Genomic DNA, 27,334 nt, shown 5'->3' on the forward strand with positions numbered 1-27,334 from the left:
TTAAAAGTGGACAGTGAAGTTTAGGATAATCTGACAGTGCTAACCTGTCAGATTATCCTAAACTATGACAAGAATAGGAAGACAAAATTTTTCATTTGCATGAGTGCAAAGCCTGCCTTGTGATTGTGAGCTATTGTGCAGTGATGTTAGCACCCAGAACCGGGTTTGAAGAGTAGCTGGTGCCATGCTCCATGCCAGAGCTGCCACAACTCAGCGGCTGGTTAAGGGTGATGGAGAGAATGCGGCAATCCATTGGCTGCAGGCTTAGTATATTTCAGTCGGTGTAGTCCAATGGCAAGCGAGAGAGAGAGAGACCTGGTTTCTCTATCACTAATCTTGTCCGCGCAATACACTCGGTCTGCGAGAGCAATTAGATTCAGCACCGTTTCCAGTGCCTCTGCAGTGACTCATTGAAACATCTTCTGTGCTGATAAAGCCGCATCTCTATTCTCCCATACCACACACACACACACACGCACACAAACACACACTCAGTCTGTCTCAAAGACACATGCTGGACGTACAGTTAACTGTCTTCAGAGCGCAAAGACTGCGCGTCTTACTTTGGATTTGCAGAGCAGCGGGTTGGACGTGGACTTTATCGCGTTTTTCTTATGTGGTGTGTATTTCGCCTGAAGTCGGGACTTACATTTAAGTCAGACGGTGGTGATACAGGCTGAGGTAAGTGCGCTGCCGGCGGGATGTCATGGCGAGTCTCACAGCTTTCCCCGAGCGAGAAATAACAGTGTAGATTTATAGAGAAGGGGAGAAGGTCTGTGCGTTTCCATGGGCTGACCCCCTCCTCTGCTGTCTCGCAACATAGCACAGTCCAAAGGGAATTCTTCCAGACACTGGTAACCTTAATAGAATCAAGCTTTTCCTTTTTACAGTTGGAAAAACTGTTAGGAGTCTGGCATGGCGATGTTTTCACCTGAAAACCCCGCAGCACGACAGGCTTGTTCTTGCGCACTTTCATTAGACTCCAGTTCACGTGAACGTGTTGATTAGAGAAACGATTTGCTGCAGTAAAGATGTCGGTTGATGCAGAAGATGATAAACATACATATCAAATCCCGAACTGCACTTTTTGTTTATTTGTGTATTTCTGTGTAGACACGCAGACTTGGAATCGTGTCTTAAACCAAACTCTGCGCCCGTTGAACAGCTCGGTTACCTTTATTGCGACAGCGCCGACACGATAGGCGGATGTATTCCACCAGTTTAAAAACGTTTTTCCCTCTAGGTGGCAAAACGTTTCAACACGCCACACACTCGCGTTTTTCCACAACTCTTGTGTGTATGGGATGCAACAAAGACGGGCATCTTCCAGCAGGACTTCTCTGCGTGCGTCTCTATCGAAGCATCCACAAGATGGTGGTGTGGATATCTGTACGTGGATTTTGAGAAAAAGGGAGGAAAAAAACAGGAAAAAAGGCAGTTAGGGTGTTAGAGTGGAAGGTTGAGTGGGGTTTGTCTCTTGCGTGGATATTTACAGCTTCATCGCTGCTAATCCTGTGGTTTCAATGGATCTGTGGCATTCACACTGGCTCCGTAACAGCAGCAGATTGCAGTTCCACACAGGCTGCTGGTTTAAAAACGGATGACCTTGTATGTGTTGTCATTCATGAACCACACAATGGAGTGGTGAACTTGGTGCAAAAGGGTCCATAAAAACATAGACACACCCAGAAAATAGATGTTGTGAGTGAACATTAGGTGAAACATATGTTTTGCATTTGAAAGCTGCTCATGTCTGCAGGAGTATTATTGATTATAATTGATAATCATATGATTCTCTAAAGAAATACATTCTTCAAACACCAAGACTTCAGTTTAGCAAAGCTTTGATTCATTCTGATGTGTGTGTGTGTGTGTGTGTGGGTGGTGGTGGTGGTGGGGGGTACTCTCTCTCATGTTCAAAGAAGGGTGCTTGACAGCATCATCTTTCTTAGAGAATGTTGTTTTACTGTTGCATGTTGACGGCATGAGCTACGCGCTTAGGCCTACCTTAACTTTTAGTTCATTGTGTCACTGGTGTCCACAGGGGCCAATGCAAAGGGCCGGCTCCTCTGTGATGGTAGAATAAGCAAACAGAGATGGACCCGACTCATGCTTAGCCAGTGGTTGTTCTGCCACCATGTTACCACACATGTGAGGGTGTGGAGTGTGAGTTTACCACACAGTGGCTTCTGTGGGTAGTTCATGTTTTGCACCCCTGATGAACATGGATGAGCTTGGCAAACACAAAGTGTCAGTGCATTTTCACATGCTGCTCAAAGCAGGTGGTCTTTTCCCTGACATTTGCAGGTTATGTTTACGTTAGATTGGTTACATAATTGGGATACTTTCTCACATTGCTGCTAAACTGGAACAGGAATTACTTGGCACATGGGGTGTGTGTTTTTAGTAGAGTACTGTATGGAAAATTTTAGGTCTATGGCAACCTGCTAGCAACATGGTTGCTAGTAAGTATGAATGCTTTCTTGTAAACATCTTGAACCCTTTATGTACATTTTCTATCAGAGTGTCCATAAATTGGCAGAATTTGCTAGAGGGAGTTACCCACCGTTAATGTAAAAAATCAGACATCAGGCCCTTAAGTGGCTTGGCTGTGAAGAAAGTCCCAGCATTGTTATGGTACCATTACAAGACTTCTTGCAAAGTGCAGCCTCCTTGCTATTCATACCATTGCACCCCGTTGCAAGGGCCTGCCTTTATCAGGAAGAAGAAATTAAAAGTTAATGTTGTCGATTACAAGCTGATAAAAAATCAGATTGGGTTCTTTTTCCCAGAGAAATGTTTCTTTACAAAATTAAAATGATCACAGTCTGCTTTCTCTAGGATACGGTGGCCGCGCATCGAGATCCAACACACTTCAAAAATCACTCTGTGATGATTAAACCAATCTTCAGACAAGTTATGAAAAAAGAGATGATGAAGTTATTTTAATAGAATGACTCGCCAAGGGATCAGAGTTAGCCTCCTGGTGCTTCTAGTGTTAAGCAGTCATATTGATGCTCACAGTCAATAGTTATTGATCAGCACAAACATTTTATGTCATTTATATGAAATGCTATGAAATCTTTGAACTATATTGAAATGACTTTTGAGATGAAGAGCACAGGTGTAAACATCATCGTCCTGGTAAAGGATACTTCAGAAAAACACATATTTAAGAAGCTAACAACTTGAGTCACTCATCATGTTTGTGTAACATAAGAAGGAGAAAACAGAGACATTCTTCACATCACAGCATATTTGAGTTTCTTTCTCTGGTTTAAAACCAATATTTTAATGTTAGTAGGCGAGATGGATAGGGCAAAACAGACATGCTATCTATCTATCTATCTATCTATCTATCTATCTATCTATCTATCTATCTATCTATCTATCTATCTATCTATCTGGCCTTAGCACATGAGAGTGATTGCTGGAAGTATGTGTTTTAGGAGCGTTGGCCTCTTTCACACGTTCCCTGTTGCTGCTTAAGACACTTTTACAGTGAAGAGGGATTTAAGATCATTTATCCTTCAGATATTTCAGATTATTCAGATTTATTGGATGCCTTCATTAAAGAGCTTAGAATTTTCTTTAAAAATGTATTTTTTCTCTTTTTTCTGCATGTGATATGCTCGTTTATTGTCTTGTTCTTTCATGTAACATCTACTAGTTATCTTCTGTCTAAAATGAGGCAGCTAGCTGTGGGTAGCATTTTCATTCATTGTTCCTTCACTTATTATGAACCAAAGCAGCCTCAAACCCCGATGCTCCCTCCACTTTTCTTTAAATTTGTGGTGATATTTTGCTGTTGGTGTGCAGTTTGATTTTGGCAGCACGGATTTCTTTGGTGGCGCTGCTCTAAAGTCAGCTGATCCAAGTAGCTTCTGGAGAAATGACACGTTTACTTTTTCCAGCCTGTAATCCATTACTGATTACTCATTGTGTTCAAGAAAGACAGTGGTTGTTTCTGTAAAGTGGAGATTCTGTAAAAAAAAAAGTGTGTTATTAGCTTTGTCAGATTGTGTGCTTTGTTGTTATGACTTAGATGAAACTCGGAACAGTTTTATTAATAATCAATGCAGAAATCCTGACAACGCTAAAAGATTTACTTTTTCTTGCAACTGTATGTTGCAGTTCTATTGTTTTATGTCTGTTCAACTTCCTGTGATAGCCACAGGAGTAGAGAGTGCCTGACTGGATCATTTTATGATGATTGAAATGCAAATGACAGACTGCGGCTTCATTGATATTCATAAGACGTATCTCATATAATCATTACGAGTCAGAACAATGTTCAGAATCTCCTGTGTGCTTCTATCAAGGAGACCTATGGATGCATACTCTGTATTCAGCTCGAGCCATCTGAAGGACTTTTTTGAAAAACACAAACACACCCTATCCCCCAAACACACATCATAAAATGCCCCATTACTGCAAGTAATATAAACTCTGTCAATTTATCACACACACACACACACACACACACACACACACACACACACACACACACACACACACACACACACACACAAGGGAAAATAAGAAAAACAAGCATATACCCTCAGTTAAGAATGAGTAACAATTTCATTTCATTTGCTGTATTCATGCTTTTACTGTTTGGTGACTCCTGTGCTGCCATGCGAGGCAGCTTGAACATAATAGGAGCCAGTGATGTACAGCCTGCGGTTGTAGTCAAACACCAAACAACTGCTCACTAAAATCAATACATCTTCTGTTAAATATATGTTGTATATATGCAGTTATATAATGTTACAGTGAATAAAAGCCCTTGCCCATTTTCAAAGGCATATAGCTTATTTCACATAATTTTCATTAATAAGACTTTTAAATGCTTTTTCCTTATTATTTATATGCAAACATGTATAATGTTTTTATTTATGGGTTCCCTGTGTTAAGTAACCCGTAGTGGCTTGAAAAGCCAAAATTGTATTAATTCATCCATCAGTAGTTTTCTGCATGCACTGATGAAGACATAACACTATGGCTCTTTTGTGGTGGAGGATTTATTGCCCTTGGGAACTTGTAGAGCAATGTAGTGGAAGACCATGGTGGTCTGGTAAATCCTAGAGCTCTGAGGGAGGAAGAAAGTACAGGTGTAGGAGTCATAGAGCCACGAGGCCATCCTGCCTGACACCAGTCCTTAAAACTCTTATAAGCACCTGAAACAAGTGAATGCTCAGCATTACCAGGTACACTACCAGTCAAAGTTTGGACACACCTTCTCATTTAATGTTTTTTTCATTATTTTTACTATTTTCTACATTGTAGATACAAACTGAACACATCAAATTCACGAAGCAAGATATATGGAGTTATGTAGCAAAGAAAAAAATTCAGGAATAACTTTAAATATGTTTTATATTTAGATTCCTGACAGTAGCCGCCCTCTGCTGTGTTGACAGCGCTGCAAACACTCGGCCTTCTCTCAGTGAGCTTCATGATATCATCACCTGACATGGTTTCACCTCACAGGTGAGCCTGTCAGGGTTCATTGGTGGAGTTTCTTGCCTTCTTAATGGGGTTGGCACCATCAGTTGTGTTGTGCAGCAGTCAGGTTGGTGCACAGCTGACAGACTTATTTGACAACTGTTAGAATTCATATTATGACAAGAACCAATCAGCTGAGTAAAGAGAAACAACAGCCCATCATTACTTTAAGAACTGAAGCTCAGTCAGTCCGGAAAATTGCTAAAACTTTGAATGTGTCCCCGAGTGCAGTCACAGAAACCATCAAGACCACGATGAAACTGTCTGACACGAGGACCAAGAGCCACCTCTGCTGCTGAGGATGAATCCATTAATGCTCCGTTAACGAGTTACCACGGATCGTTAAAGAGCTAACGGTGCTAACGCGTTGACACCGTGCAGCCCACACAGGGTGATCCATGGTAACTCGTTAACAGGATTTGCCGCTTTAATGCAGTTATGGTGTTAACGTCATTTTAACTAGATTAATGCTGACAGCACTAATTATTATTAAAAATCATTATTTAAACGTAATTTTGTGAATGCTTTGTAAAGTTGCTCTCGAAAACCTAAAAGAAAACTCGGTGACAAATGAAGAAAATTTAAAGAAAGATGGATGTTCCAGTATTTTTTTGTTGAGTTCAGTAGAAGTGTGAGATGACTTATATGGATTGGGGAATTTGGATATTGACGCTACCTGACAGCTGACGAACTGCATGCTGCTGATATTCCAGCTCTTGCTTGTTAAAGCAAGTTCAGGTCAGGGCTTCCAGATGCCCACCTGGAAGCTGTACTCAGAGTTTCATCTGTAACATCCATCAGAGTAAATATGGCTCAGCTGTGTGAACAGAAGTGCTGCCAAGTGGCTGGCAAGAAAGAAAGCACAAATGGACTCAGAGGTGATTTGTTTATTGAGTGCAGTATTACAATATATGCTTTAAAAGGGAAAAAAGCACTAACTGTTAAAAATACATATACAAATGTATATTTGTGTGTTTTCTTTAGATATATCACTGTAAAAAAACAAAAAGTGCTGTTTTTACAGGAAAACGCTGGCAGCTGGGGTTACCAGGGACTTCCTGTAAAAACAGCAGTAGATAGCTTTACACAGAAGATATGTAAACTGGAGTGGTAAAGGAATCAGATATTTAGAACATATATTAGAAGGAACAGAATTTATTTCATTTGACAGACTAGTTACACAATATGGGATCAACAAGAAAAGATTTTTAGAATATCAACAAATTAAATCCATAGTAAAAAAGAAATTTAAACCGGGTCAAGTTGAACTACAAACACCACCAAGTGTGGTTCAATTTCTTACTCTTAAAACCCCCAAATTACTTTCCAAAATTTACAGAATGCTTTCTAAAACAGATGAATCAATATCACTTCCTATTGCAAAATGGGAAGCGGATTTATCAGTTAACTTAGACCAAAACTTCTGGTCTCAGATTTGCTTAAAAACCTTTCATCTAATTAGAAATCCCAGTCTTCAATTAATTCAATACAAAATCCTACATAGAGTGCACTATACAGGTCATCGGATGTTCAAGATGGGCTTTACGTCTACCAACAACTGCTCACACTGCCAAACCAACTCACCGGACAATTATATCCACGGTCTTTGGTTCTGTCCACCAGTTCAGAAGTTTTGGCGCGAGATATGTGAAGACTTATCAAAGTGTCTGAAATGTAACATTCCAGCCTCCCCTTTAGTGTGTTTGTTGGGCAGCTTAGATAATGTCACTACAGATAAGAATATAGCCCATATGGTTTTCACTGCCCTATGCATAGCCAAGAAAACAGTCCTCATGAACTGGAAAAATACAAATAATCTTAATTCTAACCAATATAGAAATTATCTATTAGATTACATTAGTCTCGATACAGCCTCTGCCACCACATCAGATCAATTGCTCTGGGCTCCTTTGATCAGCTCCATCACCTAGTGGGGGTGGGGGGTCATAGTCTAGTCCCACCTCCGCTGTTGTGATTGGTGTGGGGGTAGGGACAGGCTTAGGGCGTCGGGGGGTTCCCCAGGAGCATCTTCCTCCGAGGGCTCAACGCGGGGTAGCGGTCATGGCCTATTAAGGGCTCTGTTGGCTCTTAGGTGACGGTTTCCCCGTGGCTGCGTGCAGCGGGGCTAGGGGAGGGTCTGTGCTGACGGACGTGGGTTACTGACTTGGTAGCCTGGCTGCCCCTGGGTGGGTCCGGGACGGGTGTGGGGTTCTGGGGGCGCTCCGTCTCTGGGCTGGGGCCCTGGCTGGGCCTTGGGTCCTGGTTGGTGTGTTGCTGGGGTTGTGGGCGGGTGGGTGTATGGGGGCCCAGTCCTGGCGCAGGGTGCCGCCGGTGCATCGAGCCACCTGAGGGGCTCTTCAACTGGTGGGGGAGGCTGTTACATCTTGCAGGATCTCTCCTCTCTTCAGGAACTCACTCTGCAGGAGGGGGAGATACAGGAGAGGTCGAGGAAGATCTCAGCCTGGGCGTCTATTGTCTTGTGTAGTCTGGAAGGTGAGTGGATGATGGGGTGGGTGCAGTTTTCTCTGTGGTGGGGTCGGGTGGGCTGTCCAGGGCTCGGTGGGGCCGGGCGGCGCTGCTGTTCTGGGCCCCGGTCCGGATGGGCCTGGGCCCCCTTTCCCTGGTGGGTTGCGGAGTATGGGGGTGCCTACTGGGGTCAGCGGGGGAGCTGGCCCCAGGGAGGGATCACTTGCCCCTCCCTTCCTTCCCTCCCCATCTCCAGCTGCCTCCCTCTTCCCGCTTCACCACAATCATCCACACATGCAGGGCCTTGGGGTAAAGGTGTGTCACCAGGGTGCAGGGGAGGCATCCCCCCCTCTGTCCCCTTCTGGCTGCCTGTACCTCAATTTTATCTCACAACTTAGACATTCATATTACTCACACTCTCATTACACATACATATAGGATCTTGGGGGTGGGCACGCTACACGGACTCCAAATTACCATCAGGGTGTACACCTCACCCCTGGCGTCGTTGCCCACCTCTCAATTTTAAATACACGTAGACATTGAGGGCTATCAGGAGGGGCTGTGCGCTTACCTGCTGCTCTCTGGCAGGTAGCTCCATGCCCTCCTGGGTTTTAAATGCACCTTAGAACACACATGCATCAACACTACATATGAGCGGGAGGAGGGAGGTTTGGAGTCTTCTCTCACCCCCGTTCTCTGCGGCCTGCTGGAGCGGGGGGCTGGGAGGAGGAGTTGGCCGTCCGACTGGGGTCTGGAGTGTGGGGCCTCCCTGCTGCTGCGGAGTCGGGGCGGTCTGTATCTCCCCACCGCAGGGAAAAGGGTAGCATCACCTGGGTCTGGGTGCAGTTTCCCCCTCCCGGGGGCAAGGGTACCTAGACCCGGTTCTTAGAGTACGCTTGGGGAGTGTGATTGTGTGTACAGCGTCTCTTTATGTCTGTCTCCACGTTGGGTGAGTGTTGAGTAAGTGCATATGAGAGCATGAGGGTGGGAATGGATGTTTGTATCTGTGTGTGCCTGTATGTCTGTGTCTATATGTCAGGTCGGGTATCAGACGTCACCTCTCTGGGGACATCTCAGGCCCTCCAAGGTATGGAGGCCTATCTCCCCCCACCACTTCCCCTGCCGGTGGCAGACGCCCTCAGACATCGGTGCGTTGGTGGTTCTTTGTGTCCGGGGATGGGCGTCCAGGTACACACCGGCTCACTCCTTGGTGGCTGCTTGTCGGGGCCTGGAGCCTGGGGCTCGCTCGGGCCACTTCGGGGGTGGGGTGCCCTCGGCCTCTCGGTCTGGGGCTCGGTCACTCTGGCGCAGCTGGCTGCCGGCGGAGCTCACGGGCGCGTCACTGCAACCCCCCCTGGCTTCTGCTCCGCGGCTGCTGAGTGACCCCTCATCTGGGGCTCTCCTCAGCTCTTTCTGGGACAGTGGCGCAGCTGCCCCTCTGTTGGTCTTCCTTGGTCTCTTGTGTTCTGAGGGTCTCTGGATGTCTGGAGTCTTGATCTCCTCCATACCTGCTTCATGCCCTGGAGGACGGGGCTGTGGCCCCCCCACACCCTCTAGCAGATCATTACATGAAGGAACCTTTTAAAAACAAGCGCGTCCATGCTCACAGGTGTACACACAGGTGCTCACACACACAAACTACACCCTTTTTGGCTCCTACCTCAAAGCACACTGTGCGCTGTCGATCTTACGTGCTGCACAATAATGTTTAATATTTAGTATTTACTGTTATATTCACATAGATCATCGTGATGTTGTTTATTATGTTGCTCTCTTTTTCTTCTGCTTGTTTTCTTTTTTCATTCTCAACAGGTGAAATTAAAAACAATAAAAAATAAAAAAAATACTTCCCACCAATGAATGATGTTACATCCTTGAGAAAAAACAACAAAGCCTCAAAGACAAAGAGTCAGTCGAACATTTTCACCTACAGGCCTACAAAATCACCATTTACTTATTTTTTAATTAAGCTGGCTGCTTTTGTTCTGAAGAGGAATGATTTCTTTTATAATGACTCACTATGGCTTCAAATTTCTCGCATTTCAGTGGGCACGAAAATGACACCTAGTTTTGCTTGTTTACTTGTTGGCCATCTGGAAGATTTTATACGACCACCAAAAAAATCCTTTTCTACCATTCATCATGTCTTGGAAATGGTACATAGATGATGTATTTTTATTTTGGAAGGGATCAGTCTCCACAGTATTGGAGTTTGTACGATTTTTAAATGAACACTTTTCAGATTGATGTTTTACTCTTGATCATAGTAGTAAAGAAATGAACTTTTTTGACATAATAGTAACCAAAAAAGACAAATATCTGTCCACCTCTCTTTACTCCAAACCTACGTATTGAAATACATTACTTCACGCTGCAAGTTTTCAGCCTCAAAAAAGGTTTACCTGTAAGCCAAGTCGTTAGATTCAAATGCATTTGTGAAATTCCTGAACAATATAATTACAGCAAAGAAAAGATGTTATAAAAATGACAAAGAGGACTGGCCAAGATTTGCAGAAAATAAGGTGGACTCAAAAAACAGAAAGTTTTATCTGGTAACTAAGAAACCTCCAAAACCCAAATGAAATCCTGTTTTTTGCACAACCATTACAACAAAAACCAGGAACATTAAAGAAATCATTTTAAAACATTGGCACATCCTTTGAATTTACAGGCGATTTTTAAAGAACCGCCAATGATAAAAACATTAGGGATAGGGTTATTTGAGCTTTTTGTGATTCTAAAACCCCAGAAACAACACCTGGTAACTCATAACCTACAAGGTCATTTTAACTGTGGTTCTTCCATACATTGAGAATACTCAAAAATGTAAAACCAAGTGGCAAGATTTTTGATGCAAAAAGCTTTATTACCAGCAAAACTAAAAATGTGGTCTACATGATACAGTGTGCATGCAACAAAACATCCTGTCCTGTGAAAGAATGAATTAACAAACACAGAAGTTCTATTAAGAGAAATGATTTAACCAGCCCCGTTGCAAGACATTTTAATGAAAAACATTGTAGTTCATCTTTATTCTTTATAGGCATTGAAGCCATTAAGCTCAGTCAAAGAGCTGGTTATATCAATTTCATCAGAAAAAAGTGAGAGGCATTTTAGATATTCCATTTAAAGAGTTTATTTCCCAAAGGTATGAATGAAGATCTAGCTATTAATGAGTTTCTGTGATTCAATCTATTTTTGTCTCTGAAAAAATGTCTCTAAAAAATTGTGATGCAAATTGTTGTTGTTTAGTTCATGGAATTCATTTCTTAGAGTTCCTGTGATTGTTATGTATATTTTTTATCTTGTTTACATTTTATGTGCACCTGTGGGAATGACCCACTTTCACATGTATAAGGTGACATCCAGTCACCTTATCCTATAATGGTTCGGTCCAGAGCCTATTTGAACAATCATCATCCCCATTAATGATTATGTTTATGTGTGAGTGGCTGATTGGTTCATTAGTTTTTTTTATTTTCTGTTGTTTTATTTTAAATTAAGCACAAGCTGTTTGGTGTCTTGTAATAGCCCCGATGAAGGCCACAAGCCGAAACACGTTTGTCTGGTAATAAAGTTGTTCCTTAGGGTTTCAGGAAAAAAAAGAAAGAAAAAAAAACAGAAAATATGTAAACTGATTTACAGTGAATGAAACACACAACTGTTAAATCTACAAAAAAAGAAATTAATTTCACACAACAATTGTTGTGTATTCATAGAATATTTCCTGTATTTTTTACATGTAATAATTGCTTATTGTGGATCCATAAATTGTAAAATTAAAAGGGAAATGTCAAACAAAAAACTAAATTGACCTGGTAAAACAATGGTGAAACTGTGCATTTTAAATGGAGCTGCTCTGTATATTATACATAAAATCTATTACTATGCTGTATTTTCATGTTTTAATGTAAAATTTGAAATCATAAACCTGCAAACATCTTACTGCTGTGCCTACACCTAAACATGCAAAAACACATCTTCAGAAAAGACTAGTGAGGAAAATATCACTTTTGGGGAATTCATTTTGCAGCCATCATCAATAAAACAATTGACAACAATTGGATGCATTTTTTCCAACTTACACAACAATTTGCACAACAACTTGCACAACAGTTACACAATTCAATCAAAATGCTATAAAACTGTGGAACATTGCCACAAAGCAAGAACCATCTTCATGACACGAGCATGTGGCAGACCCTCTACCAGAAAAAGTTACATAGTAACCTGTTAAGACTTTAAAACAAAAATGACATATTGTGCGAAAATTACCGTAATCACCATCCCGCATAACACGCACTCTGCTGTCACCACCACCGTGGCCCTGGTCATTGAAAACACATGTGTCACCATATCAAAACATCAGGAAAGCCCCCTGTGGGGAAACAAACCTATAAACACTGCAGTAACAGCACTGTAAAAAACTCCAAACAAACAAAAAAACTGTGGAACGTTCCTTCAAAGCAAGAACATCGTCATGGAACAAGCAGGTGGCGGACCCTTGACCAGAAAAAGGTTCAAAGTACACATTGTGGATTCAACAAAGTAAAAACTACCAGTCCACAAAGAGTCAATATTCAGGCATAACCCCATTCGTGGTCGGAGAGATCCTGTGAGGACTCGAGGGTTCTTGTTGGAAAGACGCTTCGAGTTTTTGTTCTCTTTTTTGGTTCCGTTTTCTGGGTTTATGGAGAAGAAACACCTGTAGAATAAAATCATATAGAAGCATATTAAGCATTTTAATTGATCAGTTAAAAAATAAGTACAAGCATGTACATACATATATGCAGTCATGGCCAAACTGCAACAACAACGGGGCGATCGTGGCTCAAGAGTTGGGAGTTCGCCTTGTAATCGGTTCGAGCCCCGGCTTGGACAGTCTCGGTCGTTGTGTTCTTGGGCGAGACACTTCACCCGTTGCCTACTGGTGGTGGTCAGAGGGCCCGGTGGCGCCAGTGTCCGGCAGCCTCGCCTCTGTCAGTGCGTCCCAGGGTGGCTGTGGCTACAGTGTAGCTGCCATCACCAGTGTGTGAATGTGTGGATGACAGGATGTGTAAAGCGCTTTGGGGTCCTTAGGGACTAGAAAAGCGCTGTACAAATACAGGCCATTTACCATAACAATTGGTTTCCCCAAATTCAAGTTAAAATATAACCAAAATGCTTTGGGAAGTGAACACTGCATGGTCAAAAACATGTGTCTGTTGCAGTGATAAATCACACTTTTGCATTTTAAAAATCCAGCGCAAAGGTTATAGGTAGTCAGATGTCAGCTAAGTCTTGGTCTGGCCCTGAGTCTTAGCCAGGCTTGGACCCAGATTCAGACTGTTATTTTATAAAAACAGTCTGAATCCGGGTCCAAACCCAGCCAAGACTCAGAGCCAGACCTGGATTCCAGAGTCTCAATTACAATTGTTGTAACGCGAGATTCTCAGGTCTGAGAAATAAGAAAGACATATTTGCTCACCTTTGAAGAACCTCCAGAGTGGAAGCCAGCTCAGATAATGGATGTTAAAGTTGTAATAGCTCCCGAACATGATGCACAGTGCAGAAATGAATGAGGATATGTTTGTGCTGACGAGGTTCCGATCAAGACTCAGCATGTATCATCTTAAGTAATAGCAGACTGACCTGAGAACAGATTATTTAACAGGTTATATTAATAAGAACTGCAGGACGTGACATTCTATAAACAGTGCAATTAAAAAGAGAGAGAGAGAGCTATGAAACAGACTTACCAAAGACAATAATAGTGGGTGTCAGAGACACTTGCTCCAGTTGCACCTCATCTGCCAGACATGTATCTTCTACATGGAAAAGCATGGACTCCTCCTTCTCTTCAAAGTAGCTGAACAGAAGCAGGACCACCTCTTTCACATCATCTGAGCAGCCACTCTGGGGTTCCCATATCCTCTGAAGCCTTGCATCAGTCTGAAGGAACGTCTTGCTTTTGCTGACACCAACTGTGGTCATGTAGTCCAGAAGACCTTTTCCCCTTCAAATCCAAGTAGTCTGTATAATAGAGGCAGGAATTAGCAGCTGTCCTTGCAGTTCAAGGTAAAAGAGACACATGTTTCTGAGATAAGACTGACTATCATTCTCTGGCGTATCACTGGCTGAACTAGCAGATGACATGGTTTTATGTGTGCATAGACTCATTCCTATGCACTCTGCAATGTAGTACAGTGGTCCCTCGCTGTAACGCAGTCCACCTTCCGCGGCCTCGCTGTTTCACTGTTTTTTTTGTGTGCAATTTGGTATGCTTTAAATTTTTTATTTACTTTTTTTAAAGCGCATTGACCATTGTCAATCATTCTCATGCCGCATCTTTTGTACAGTACAGAATGCTTTGGACTTCTGGACGTGCTAATGGAAGTTACTGTATTTTTGGGATTATAAGGCGCATTACGTTAAACAAAACAGTCAGATTAGTCAAACTTTACTCAACTCATTCTTCTTGCTTCCTCTGCTTCCTTCCATTGAAGCCTCTTAATGTGACCAATATCTTTTCACAAAAGACGCAGGTGATCATTTTTAGTATTTCAAAAGTTCGCCCGTGCTTTTCAGCTGAACTAGCATGCTAGCGCTAAATTATCAAGTATTAATCTAAATTAGTGATGTGTCAGTCGCGATTGAAACGGCTCTTAGAGGCGACTCTTTGAATTGAACAACGCGAGCTGGCTCCTTATTGGGAGCCGTGGGTTTTTTCCCTTTCTCTCACCCTCTCTCTCTCTCACACTTTTAGTGTCATCTCTAGTCTTTGCCTTGGCCAAGGGCAGCAGTATAAGGAATGACAAAAGTGACAGTTGTAATCCCCCTGTTTTAATTCTTTTTACTCAAAAGTATCAAAAGCTATGTGGTAACATCTGGACTGATGTGTTTACTGTCAGCATTTTAATCAGGAGTTTAAAGGCTGTAGGTTGCAGCACTAACGGTGTGTATAAATGTAGCAGTAATGAGCAGATGAGAATGAGCTTGGATTAGATGTAATTTGCATCATCTTTCCAAGGACCAGAAGCATCACCAAAATAAGAACTGCAATAGCTAATCTGATAGCTGATCCAAGAGCTAACAGCAAAGGAAAATGCAGTGTGGAAATGGTTTTTAAAATCAGGAGTGAAATTTTAAATGTAAGAAATAAATCTTTGATTTTTAAATCCATTAACTTATTTTACTTTTTCTAAATTGTATTTTTAAAAAGTTTTGTTTTTTGGAATTCAAAAATGTTTCTTGAAATTAGGGTTTTATTGAGATTTCTTTTTTGTGAAATCCATTTTCAATTTGAAGTATTTATTAATGAAATTCATTTTGAAATATAAATATAATTTTTATTTAAATGAAATGATTAAACAATATATTAATGTTTAAATAAATACAGCGATTAAAAAATGAATTTGATGCCCATGGCTCTTCTGGTCCTCCACAGCTATCATGTGTCTGGTGTAAACGTGTATTCAGGTGTTTTATTTGTTGGGCCAGCGGCCGCGAGAGTTGAGGCTCGGGTGTGAAATTGATGGTTTTCAGGGTTTTTGTCGTTAACTCGGTTTCCCCGGGTCTTTTCTCATGTTGTGGTTGTGCGTCTTATTTTGAAAGAAATAGTTACGCGTTACCATAGCGTCCAGAGAGCATTAAGGGGCAGAGAGGAGGATGTTACTTTCGATGTTGTTGGTGCAAGTTACACAATTACACAGTGAATTGATGTTTATTATTATATTTACAAAATAGCAGTTTTTGTCTTGGCCGCATCCTTTTATTTTGTTGTATTTATCCGCGACTCCTTAAAGGCCGGTCCGTGAAAATGTTGTCTGACATTAAACCGGTCTGTGGAGCAAAAAAGGTTGGGGACCGCTGAGTCAGGCCATTTCAAGATTTAAAAGGTAGCATTAAAGAAATATGAGCTCAAAGCATTAAAATGTTGAGGGACTGGCTGTGTAAGTTCAGTGAATGGAAGTTATTTGTAAGGGAAACTATTTCTACTTGCTGCCAACACAAATGTGTATACTTGTGTCTCTTGTTTTTCTGTATTTATGTGAATCTCTTTTCACAAACTAAATGTGAATCTGATCATAGAAACGAATGATCCTCGATATATATGGAGCACAGCAGCAGACACCCAGTGCATTGCAGGCAACTATAGTCACATGTTACACAGTGTTACAGGCATATACAGTGTTCCTGAAACATGAAAACATTGGTTGAAAACTATAAAATTCTTTATAATTTTTATTATTTTAATTATACTTGCTGCACTGCAGTGTCGCTGATCAGGGACATACTCTCTTTTCACTACATCCAAACTCATTACAGGGCTGATTGACTTTGTGATGTTAATGTTTTGGAAATTCACTCAGTTAGTGTTAGGGTGCCTGTACAGCCATTTGTCTTTGTCTTAACTACGTAGTCAACAGTTTCTTCCCCTCTGTTCTGTTTTACTTATCATTATTGTAAAGCTGTTGGAATCGGACAGATCGGCATGCACTTTGACTCTCTTACTAAGATCCTGCTCATCTATTCATGCAGTTTTGTTTTTTCATTTTGAGAAAGGACTCAGTGCTGGTCAGCATGAGATTGAATCACTGACTTGGCTGCTTTCAGTGGCACTTAATGGGAGGATAATTAATCAACACATTTTGATTGGAGCTGATTTTCCTCAACCAATAAAATATGAAAACTATATTGTTTAAAATGAAGAAGGTGCTATAACAGGACCTTGAATTAATATCAGTGAGATGCTTCAGAGCCTACAGGATAGATTTATAATTCCAGGAACTTTCCAGAACTCCCTCACCAAAGAAAATGTGCTGTTATTGACTCATTTCCACCAGTCTCAATCCTCCACAGTCCTCTGCTCGCTCTTTTCTTTTGTTCTGGAGCCAACAAAGTATTCTCATTTTTAGTTATTGGGCAGTAAGCAGTGAAAATGAAGACGTTTTCAGAATAACTGCAGGACACTGATGCCTTCGGTCACTTTAACAAAACAAAAACCAATGTGATGATGATGATGATAATAAAGTATAGTTAACACGTTTTATTCAAATTAATGTAAACACAATCAGCAGAGAGTTACGAGTGTCGCAGAGGTCAGATCAAACTTTGACTTCATTCCTGGCCACCAACACAAAACAGCAAAACAGGATGTAGGATGGAATATGGAAAACAGGAAGAATTGTTTAGACTCGTATACACTTTATAGTATATTTATTTACACTATTTGCTGCTACTTTCACTCAAAATGTGGTTAGGTACATGCACCCAAACTGGTTGTTTAATATAAGACAAGAATCTTGGTTTTGCTTGTTAAAAAGCAACATTTTGAAACCATTAACGTGTCAATTTATGATGCAAAACGACACATAGAAACATTACAGTTGGGGGTGAGGTCAAGGTAAGTTTAAAGAAAATCTAAACCAAACAATATGTTCTGAGAGCACAGAAAATCATTTCAAATAAAAGTTTGAACACTTTTTAAATTAAAGTCAAAATTTTGTCCTTCGTCCTAAACAACAAAACCATTTAGGAGATAACCAAGGTTAAGATCACCCTCTCAAGAACATACGTGTGCATACACATCATATATCCAAGTCATTTTTTCCCTAGTAATTTGCTGAATTAAAGATGATTAATCTGCTCAGACTCATCTGGTAAACTGCAATAACACTGTAAATATGCCATAGTGGAAACACTCAACATTCTTTTTGTTGTTCTTTTAGGACTATCTATCTCATCAAGCTGGACTTGAGATAACCAAAGTGTTCTTCAGAGTGCTTTCTTCTGGGAGTGAGAGTTACCCAGCAGCCATCAACCTCCACAGAGTCTTGGGATGGGGAGCTCTGAGAAAGCTGCTTTGACTGGCCGGGGCTCATGTGCTCAACTTGCATCCTGAGGAGAAGCAGGCAGCTTCTTGGTGGGGTGCCAAGGACCCAAGCGTGGACCAAAACCACAACCTGCCAGGCTCGGGCTCAGCACAAAAGGAGCATGACAGCATCTGGAGGCCTTTCATGGGTGTGTTACTGCATGGCTAAGGTCAGCATTCTATCGTGGATGGGGCTGGTGTTGATCTCGTCAGCTATTGTTCAAGCCCAGCAGCACCCTGTAGTCACCACCAATTATGGGAAGTTGCGGGGAGTGAAACTTACATTGCCCAATGAGATACTGGGACCAGTGGAGCAGTATTTGGGGATTCCATATGCAATGGCCCCAACGGGGGAGCGGAGGTTCCAACCACCAGAGCCCCCCATGTCGTGGCCCGGTATCAGGAATGCTACTCAGTTTCCTTCAGTTTGTCCTCAGTTCTTAGAGGACCGCTTTTTACTCAATGATATGCTCCCCGTGTGGTTCACGGCTAACTTGGATACAGTGGTTACCTACGTGCAGGAGCAGAGCGAGGACTGCCTTTATCTGAACATCTATGTCCCCACAGAGGACGGTAGGAAAACCTCGTTTTTCTGCTCGCTGTCATGTGTCTGTGTTTGTACAGCTTATATTTCACTTTATTTGAGCTTTAGTATTCCTCTGGCAGACTTACATTCATCTCCCAACACCTGCTCAGTCTCTCATCAATCTGCCACTTCCATTTTGTAATGATTCTGCAGTTTTGTATTGTGTTATGACTAAAGCACAGCTCTTTCCTTGACAGACTGCTTTCACCGTTCCCTGAAAGACATTTACTAAGTGAATTATTCATCCACTAATAGAAGACATGAGCTTGGATTAGATGTAGACAGGTCTGCATCACCTACAGGTGCTGCGCCGGGGCAATGACCCAATCCTCTTTTCAAATATACGTTGTTAAAGCGCCACATTTCCTTCAAAGTTCCATGAATCCACCGGGTAATAAGGTTAAATAATTTACATAACAATATTTTAAAAAAGAATCACAATTGTGATTTTCTAGTTAACTACATCTACAAAACATTTAATTGTTTTTTGTGCTGATATAACAAAAACATGGTATATACAGGAATTATAATTCTGCAAGTCAGCTGCTAATAAAAGCACATTTTAAAACCTCTTTAAAGCAGAGTGAGTAGCACAATGGTTATTATGACATGATTTAATGAACTGGGAAATAAAAAGTCGCTACCTGTTAATTTTAGCTAATAACACTGATCTTTAACCATCGAATCCATTTATTGATCTTTTTTTGGCTAACCCAGTTCCATATGTTATCATTCATATTTCATTTCAAGAAAAGATGTGATGATAAATAAATACATCCTGTTCAGTATTACAGAGCATTAAAATTTTTGAATCAACCTTATACTGGATTTATCCATAAATCCACAGAGAGTCACGTGTGACATTCAGGTGACTCCTTACTGGAACATACTTAAATCGTCCATGGACAGGAATCGAGCTACCGATGGGGAACTGGGAGAAAAAACAGAAGCACAAGGTTATGGGACAAATAACTCAGCAATAAGCACTAATGAGTGAGCCAAATTAGCACCACGGTGGATTCATAAATGCACAGTCATAATGAGAGGATGCACTGCAGGTGCAGGAGTGCGAGCCTGGGAAGGGCCCAGCCCCCTCTCCACCTGAGAAAGCACAGGTAGAAACCTCAAACCTGTCAAACACTCACAGTTTGCTTAAGGTCGATAAAAACTTTAGAATGGTCTTTATTGAGATATGATACTTCTGGAGTTTCATTATTGGGTGAAAGTCATGTAAAGATAGAGGAGGATACTAGTTGTTGTCTGAGTTTATGACCAAAATATAATGAATCTCCCACATGTATGTGTGAACTCTGTAACAGAGGTGAAACATATGCAGTGTGGTCAGCAGCTTAGTGAGGACCACCTGCACAAGCTGTCAACAGATTCTTCTGACCAGTTACCCACGACTGTTGTTTACATACTTTAAGTGATGCTTGCTCATTTGTATGCCCGTGATTAGCTAATCAACACCTGTCCTTTGGTGGTCCTGGTCAGGTTGCCTGATTTTTTTTTCCAGATTCTAATCGCCGATCACCTTTTACCTATTAATTTATTACTTACTTGATTTCTTTGGCAAATTTGATTTCGAGGGCTCAGCCAGTGAGGTCTCCTGACAGTCAGCACACAGTGGTTGAAATAACCACATTTTTCCTTTCTTCTTTCTTTTTTCTTTTCCAAAGAAAGAGGAAATGCAGAAATTCTTGTCAAATGGCTTAGAGTCCACGTTGCTTTGTTAACCAAGAGCACTGTTTGATTAAATATTTTTTAAAAAGCACGAGGTTTGAGTGGAAGACTTCTACATTAGCTGATTTTCCACACTCTCTTGTTTGAAGGAGTACTTGTGATTTGGAGTAGGTGTGCTAATGGTACCAGCCGAGCACTTCAACAATTCAGGCTCTGCAGCATCGTCTCTGGACGGGATTCTAAAAGCACAGTGTGTAACTCGGAGTCATGAAGATCAGGGGTTGTAGATCTGTTGTAGACTCTGAAAGGACAGTGAAACACATCAAGTTGTGTGTCTGGCTCATATCTTTGACAGTTCCATGCTAAATTTAGTCTGAGCCCTTGAGTACGCTGTAGATTAAAAAGTGCTGAAGAGAGGGATAATCTCACAATCCTACTTTGGTGCAGAGTTGGGAGCTAATCTCAAATTATTAAGGACTATTAAGCACTTCCATGCAAAACACACACACGCACACACACAGACATATAAAGATATGGATTAGTATAGACTAATATATACATACAATATGTATGTAATAGTCTGATACTATGTGATAAACTGTTTGAGTGTTCTTGGCAAATGAGACTGTTTTACTGCATAAAATAGTCCTGACCACATCTGGTTTGTGCAGTTCATCACACCCGGGCGGACGAGGGAAACTCAGAGTGTCGGACTCCAGATTGTCAGTCTGGTGATTCAAACAGGATCTCCTGCACATAGTCCTCATTTACAAACACATTACAGCTTACAGGTGGATTTACCTGTTTCAGGGCAACTGGCCAAACAGTGAGAAACCACTTATGGCTTGAGAGATAGAGAGTGAAGTTGGATAGCACATCCTTGGTTTGTTAACATTATGCTTATAAACATGTATGTCTGTGATGCCCACCTGTCCAGTAACTCTTAGCTGTATTGTTTTTATTGTCGTTGTGAATGAATATTGGTGTCCTGACTTGAGTGTTGAGTGACATCGATGACCTTTTTCACTCCTCTTTCAAACTATCTGTCTTCTCTGTTTAAAATGTGGACATTTTAAGAGTGACCCTTTAGTGCCCAACTCCAGTCCTCGAGGGCCGGTGTCCTGCAGGTTTTAGATGTGTCCTTGATCCAGCACAGCTGATTTAAATGGCTAAATTACCTCCTCAACATGTCCTGAAGTTCTCCAGAGGCCTGGTAATGAACTAATCATGTGATTCAGGTGTGTTGACCCAGGATGAGATCTAAAACCTGCAGGACACCGGCCTGGAGTTGGACACCCCTGCTTTAGATGCAGATTTACAACTGAGTCTTGTCCAATCAAGGTGGCTCTTCTGTAAAAATAGGGGAAGGTAGGAGTGGTTTGAGCTCCTGCAGAGTGTGGTTGATCTTATTCTAGAGTGCTTCTATAGTGAGATTTGTGTTTTCACTCGGACGTTGGTTTTGTGCTCTATAAAAATTAGCTCAGCTCTATGTGTCCTGATTGTGGATCCAAAGAGGAACCACAAACCACAGTTGACTTACAGAGTTTGAATGTAACTACATGAACGGCTGCAGAGTTGCACGTGTTGTTAACCGTCCTATTCTCCTCAAATACAGGGAGTGCAGAATTATTAGGCAAATGAGTATTTTGTCCACATCATCCTCTTCATGCATGTTGTCTTACTCCAAGCTGTATAGGCTCGAAAGCCTACTACCAATTAAGCATATTAGGTGATGTGCATCTCTGTAATGAGAAGGGGTGTGGTCTAATGACATCAACACCCTATATCAGGTGTGCATAATTATTAGGCAACGTCCTTTCCTTTGGCAAAATGGGTCAAAAGAAGGACTTGACAGGCTCAGAAAAGTCAAAAATAGTGAGATATCTTGCAGAGGGATGCAGCAGTCTCAAAATTGCAAAGCTTCTGAAGCGTGATCATCGAACAACCAAGCGTTTCATTCAAAATAGTCAACAGGGTCGCAAGAAACGTGTGGAAAAACCAAGGCGCAAAATAACTGCCCATGAACTGAGAAAAGTCAAGCGTGCAGCTGCCAAGATGCCACTTGCCACCAGTTTGGCCATATTTCAGAGCTGCAACATCACTGGAGTGCCCAAAAGCACAAGGTGTGCAATACTCAGAGACATGGCCAAGGTAGGAAAGGCTGAAAGACGACCACCACTGAACAAGACACACAAGCTGAAACGTCAAGACTGGGCCAAGAAATATCTCAAGACTGGTTTTTCTAAGGTTTTATGGACTGATGAAATGAGAGTGAGTCTTGATGGGCCAGATGGATGGGCCCGTGGCTGGATTGGTAAAGGGCAGAGAGCTCCAGTCCGACTCAGACGCCAGCAAGGTGGAGGTGGAGTACTGGTTTGGGCTGGTATCATCAAAGATGAGCTTGTGGGGCCTTTTCGGGTTGAGGATGGAGTCAAGCTCAACTCCCAGTCCTACTGCCAGTTTCTGGAAGACACCTTCTTCAAGCAGTGGTACAGGAAGAAGTCTGCATCCTTCAAGAAAAACATGATTTTCATGCAGGACAATGCTCCATCACACGCGTCCAAGTACTCCACAGCGTGGCTGGCAAGAAAGGGTATAAAAGAAGAAAAACTAATGACATGGCCTCCTTGTTCACCTGATCTGAACCCCATTGAGAACCTGTGGTCCATCATCAAATGTGAGATTTACAAGGAGGGAAAACAGTACACCTCTCTGAACAGTGTCTGGGAGGCTGTGGTTGCTGCTGCACGCAATGTTGATGGTGAACAGATCAAAACACTGACAGCATCCATGGATGGCAGGCTTTTGAGTGTCCTTGCAAAGAAAGGTGGCTATATTGGTCGCTGATTTGTTTTTGTTTTGTTTTTGAATGTCAGAAATGTGTATTTGTGAATGTGGAGATGTTATATTGGTTTCACTGGTAAAAATAAATCATTGAAATGGGTATATATTTGTTTTTTGTTAAGTTGCCTAATAATTATGCACAGTAATAGTCACCTGCACACACAGATATCCCCCTAAAATAGCTCAAACTAAAAACAAACTAAAAACTACTTCCAGAAACATTCAGCTTTGATATTAATGAGTTTTTTGGGTTCATTGAGAACATGGTTGTTGTTCAATAATAACATTATTCCTCAAAAATACAACTTGCCTAATAATTCTGCACTCCCTGTATTACCAACCCATTTCACCCTGAGGGATATTTGCCTCCAGACGATGGTAAACATACAACTGTTGACCAAGTGTTTGTGTCAGGCACTTTGTTTATTTTTTGACTACATAAATAGCCCCATTGATAATGAAACTCTAGCGCCACCATCAGGCCAAACTTTTAGAGTAAATGTATCTTGAAAAGTTTGCATTCAAATCTTTTCATAATAACTGACAACATTAATGACCACGAGTGGATGAACCCTATTGGTTTTTGGTGACGGCATGCCCTTTTCTCTAGCGCCCCCATCAGGTCAAACTTGCCTATGTAAATTGCATATTCCAGGCAAAGCTGGACTGTGCATCACATGCTGCCCATGTTCTGATGCCATATTTGGCAGGTTTGCTCGGCATATATTGACGAAATGGACAGCAGCCACGAAACCAAGGATTTGTCCACAGTCATGGGGGTCTGAATTGTACTGCAGGGGTAAACGCTGTACCCACTTGTGCCACATGTGCCACAAGTTTGTCACGTTCTTGTCGGACCTGCCTTGTTTCCTCGTCATCGAAGCGTATAACCTGGGACAAAACTTGGAAGGTCTTGAGAGACATGGTGGCTGGAAATATTGCCCTTCCAGTCTCCAAAGGCTTATGTTGCTTCACCTTCTGACTTGTAAACTCCTTCCAAAATGAGGCAGCCAATGTAAGCTTCAGTTACATCCAAGTATTTCCAGCTGTCCCCATAAAGCATCTCCTCTAAGTTTGTCATTCAAAGTACATCGATGGTGTCAAGAAGAGCTAAAATGATGACTTGATGTCCTCAACATGGCTGACTGCGTATCTGGTGGGGTCTGGAACCATTCTGATAATATTAGCCTCACTCAGTTTATCCTGTTTTTGGAGTTGGGAAAGGGACCATATCATTGGAGGGGACTGTTTCTGCTGGTGGCTGAGAGACAACAGGAGGGTCAACACTCTCGTTCTCATCGGATGAGAATTCCTCAAAATCAGTGTCCTCCTCAACATGTGTCTCTGACACAGTCTCCTCCAGGTCTCTTTCACTGTCTAAGAGTTGTGCCAAAACCTCATTGACAGTAAAGCTTTTCCCAGAAGACATTTTTTTAGAGAGCATACGGACTGCAGAGTACACAGTGCACCGAGAGTAATCATTTAGATAGAAGGCTGTCATGGAAGCTTCGTCTGCCACACTTTGAACTGTGTATTTACCTTTTTTTTTAATAAATGTAAGGTATAGTTATATAACTGTGTTAGAGGAACAAAATTTCTTTTGTATTTATTTCTATGCATTTCAACACTTGAAGAACATGAGTTACATTTATGCAAATGAGACTCTAATTCTATGTTAAATCATTGAATTTGTAGATTTATTTTTGATGATTGGTGAAGTTCTGCCCATTTTTATTTCTGAGAAGCTCTTCTCTAAGATCCTCTTTTTATACTCATGTACACCCACAACTGTTTCCAGCTGTTTTGTTTTAGTAGGACTGACTGTCCCAGCATTTTGTTGCCTGCATCCAGCCATCAGATTCAGAATGATGTAATATTTCTCTTAAAGTTTTCTGACTTTAAACATTTGATATATTTAAACTAAGAAACATGTTGTCTTCTGTGAGTAGAATATGGGTTTATGAAAGTTCAAACTGCAGTATTATTTTTTATTTTACATATCAAAACTTTTTTCAGAACCAGTTTTTATTTATCCAAGTTTTTATAAAATTGTCACTCTCTTTGTGTTTATATACGACCAATACATTTAATAATTAGTAATTCATTTTAAACTCTGGCTGTCTCCCATGTGTGTCTTTTGTCCCATCTCCTGTTAGTCACTTACCTTTCCCTTACCGCTAAACCAGCAGATGACTGTGTTTTGCAGTCAAATAAAGCAATATTATTGATATCTCTTATCCCAGAGACACATTTGGTGCAGATCTGTAATGTCAGTAACAGAGCTTCGTTTGTCTTCCACAGTGGGAGTGTTTTTTTAAATAGAAGATTTCCTCTTCAATATGCTGTACAAATGATTTAACTAATAATAATAATAATAAATTTTATTTATGAGCGCCTTTCAAGTCACCCAAGGACACTTTACAATAAGAAGACACATAGTAAAACAATGGCAAGATAAGAACAATAAAACAAAAGCACAAGATAAAATTGACAAACAGTGGATTCACAGTGAATATGCAGATTTGAACAGATGAGTTTTGAGTTGGGATTTAAACTGTGGGAGAACCAGTGTTTCTTATTTCTGAGGGCAGAGAGCTCCACAGCCTGGGAGCAGAGCAGCTGAAAGCTCTGCTTCCCATGGTGGTGAGGCGGAAGGAAGGTACAGTAAGCTGGATAGAGGAGGAAGATCGAAGTGAACGGGTAGAACAGGTAGTGGTTAACAGGTCAGAAAGGTAAGGAGGAGCGAGGTTATGAAGGGCCTTGAAGGTGAGCAGAACAAGTTTGAATATTATCTGGAATTTCACAGGGAGCCAGTGAAGTTCCTGAAGAACAGGGGTGATGTGCTGGTAGGAGGGGTTCTGGTGATAATGCGAGCAGCAGAGTTCTGAACCAGTTGAAGCTTATGGAGGGATTTATGAGGGAGACCATGCAGAAGAGAATTGCAGTAGTCAATACAGGAGGTAACAAGACTGTGGACAAGAATGGACGTGGACTGGGTGGAAAGAGAAGGAAGTAATCTGTTAATGTTGCGTAGATGGAAGTAGGCAGAACGGGTGAGATTACTGATGTGAGATTTGTAGGAAAGTGAACTGTCTAGGATGACACCAAGGCTCTTAACCTGAGGAGAAGAGAAACTGTGGAGTTATCGATGGTGAGTGAGAAATGGTTCGCCTTCAAAAGGTTGGATTTGGTGCCAATAAGGAGGATCTCAGTTGGGTTCCAAAGTTACAAAAGGCCTTAGTTCAGTTGGGCTAAATTGAGTCACTCTGTTCACGTCGGTTCTTTCACTTCACAGTGTTTTTTTTAAATGCTCTTTATCAGGATACATACATGACAAAGGCCTAGACTCAATGATTCAGAATAGTGTTGCTGAAAAAAGATAACAGTCCTGCAGGTGACAGACAGAATTGTACCTATATTTTTATTACAATGAAATGAAACCTCTAAATATAAAGTGTCATGAGAAGACTGCTGGGACTTTTCTCCAAAGCTCTCTGAGGTCTTTTCAGTTTGTGGTGAATCAAAAATGCTGCAGCAAAGACAACAAATAGAAGCCGTGGTGATGTCTCATCTTTCCTTCCATGTTTGAAGCAATAACCAGGCCAGAAGAGTAATAATAATAATAATAATAATAACTCCACTATTCATTCACTCTCACATTCACACACTGGTGGAGGCAGCTACAGTTGTAGCCACAGCTGCCGTGGGGCAGACTGACAGAAGCCAGGCTGCCATATCGCCATACCTATGCAAGTGTTGTTATAGTTACTGTGCATTGTGATTTGTGTTTGGTAGGAGTTGACCTATAAAAGATTCAGCCACATGCAATTCTTGGTGCAGGCAAAGAAACGTACCGACCCTCATTTTTTACTGTTTTTGTTGAAATCCTCCATAACAGATGCTGTTCAGCCCTATTCAACACTGCAATGACATTTATCCAACGGGGTCTTCAAAGGTTTTCGTCAGACCAGACATGGTGAAACATGGCACACTACATTAGTCCAGGCAGCATTATGTCTCTGAGTTATTTTAATGCAATTTTGAAAGCTGTGGGAGCCCCTGTGTTTGGAGGTGAATCTGTAGGGAAGCACAACATAGAGGCTTTAGACTACAGCAGGCCACCTACAATGGACTTTTTTACTTTGACATTGCACAAAATGTGAAGCTTGTGCAACATCTATGGCTTGGTAAATGGGCCAAATATTACATTGCATCCTATGTCAGCATCACATTAGGTCTTATTATTGCACATATAGAACCAAAAGTGTGAGGCACAGTGGCTAAAAGAGTTATAATAAATTACCTCTACAGACTGAGCTCAGCAGGGAGTGACATGTGTATCCCAGTTAGAGCTCCCTTCACTGTCCATCATATTTATATCCCTTGAGTTG

The 27,334-nt window shown here is 41.5% G+C and overlaps 1 protein-coding gene across 1 annotated transcript in view; it reads left to right on the forward strand.

Annotated features, from left to right (window-relative positions):
• Positions 1 to 207: 207 nt before the first annotated feature.
• nlgn4xa (neuroligin 4 X-linked a) overlaps positions 208 to 27,334 on the forward strand; it is a 112,946-nt gene continuing 85,819 nt past the window's right edge. The window contains exons 1-2 of the mRNA XM_084922098.1: positions 208 to 681; positions 17,688 to 18,403. Of these exons, the coding sequence (XP_084778224.1) occupies positions 17,839 to 18,403 (565 nt within the window). The 5' untranslated portion in view covers positions 208 to 681; positions 17,688 to 17,838. The remainder of the gene's footprint in view (positions 682 to 17,687; positions 18,404 to 27,334) is intronic.

Source organism: Perissodus microlepis, chromosome 23, assembly GCF_051167445.1.
Source record: "Perissodus microlepis isolate ML-2025 ecotype Zambia chromosome 23, ASM5116744v1, whole genome shotgun sequence".
NCBI classification, from domain to species: Eukaryota; Metazoa; Chordata; class Actinopteri; order Cichliformes; family Cichlidae; genus Perissodus; species Perissodus microlepis.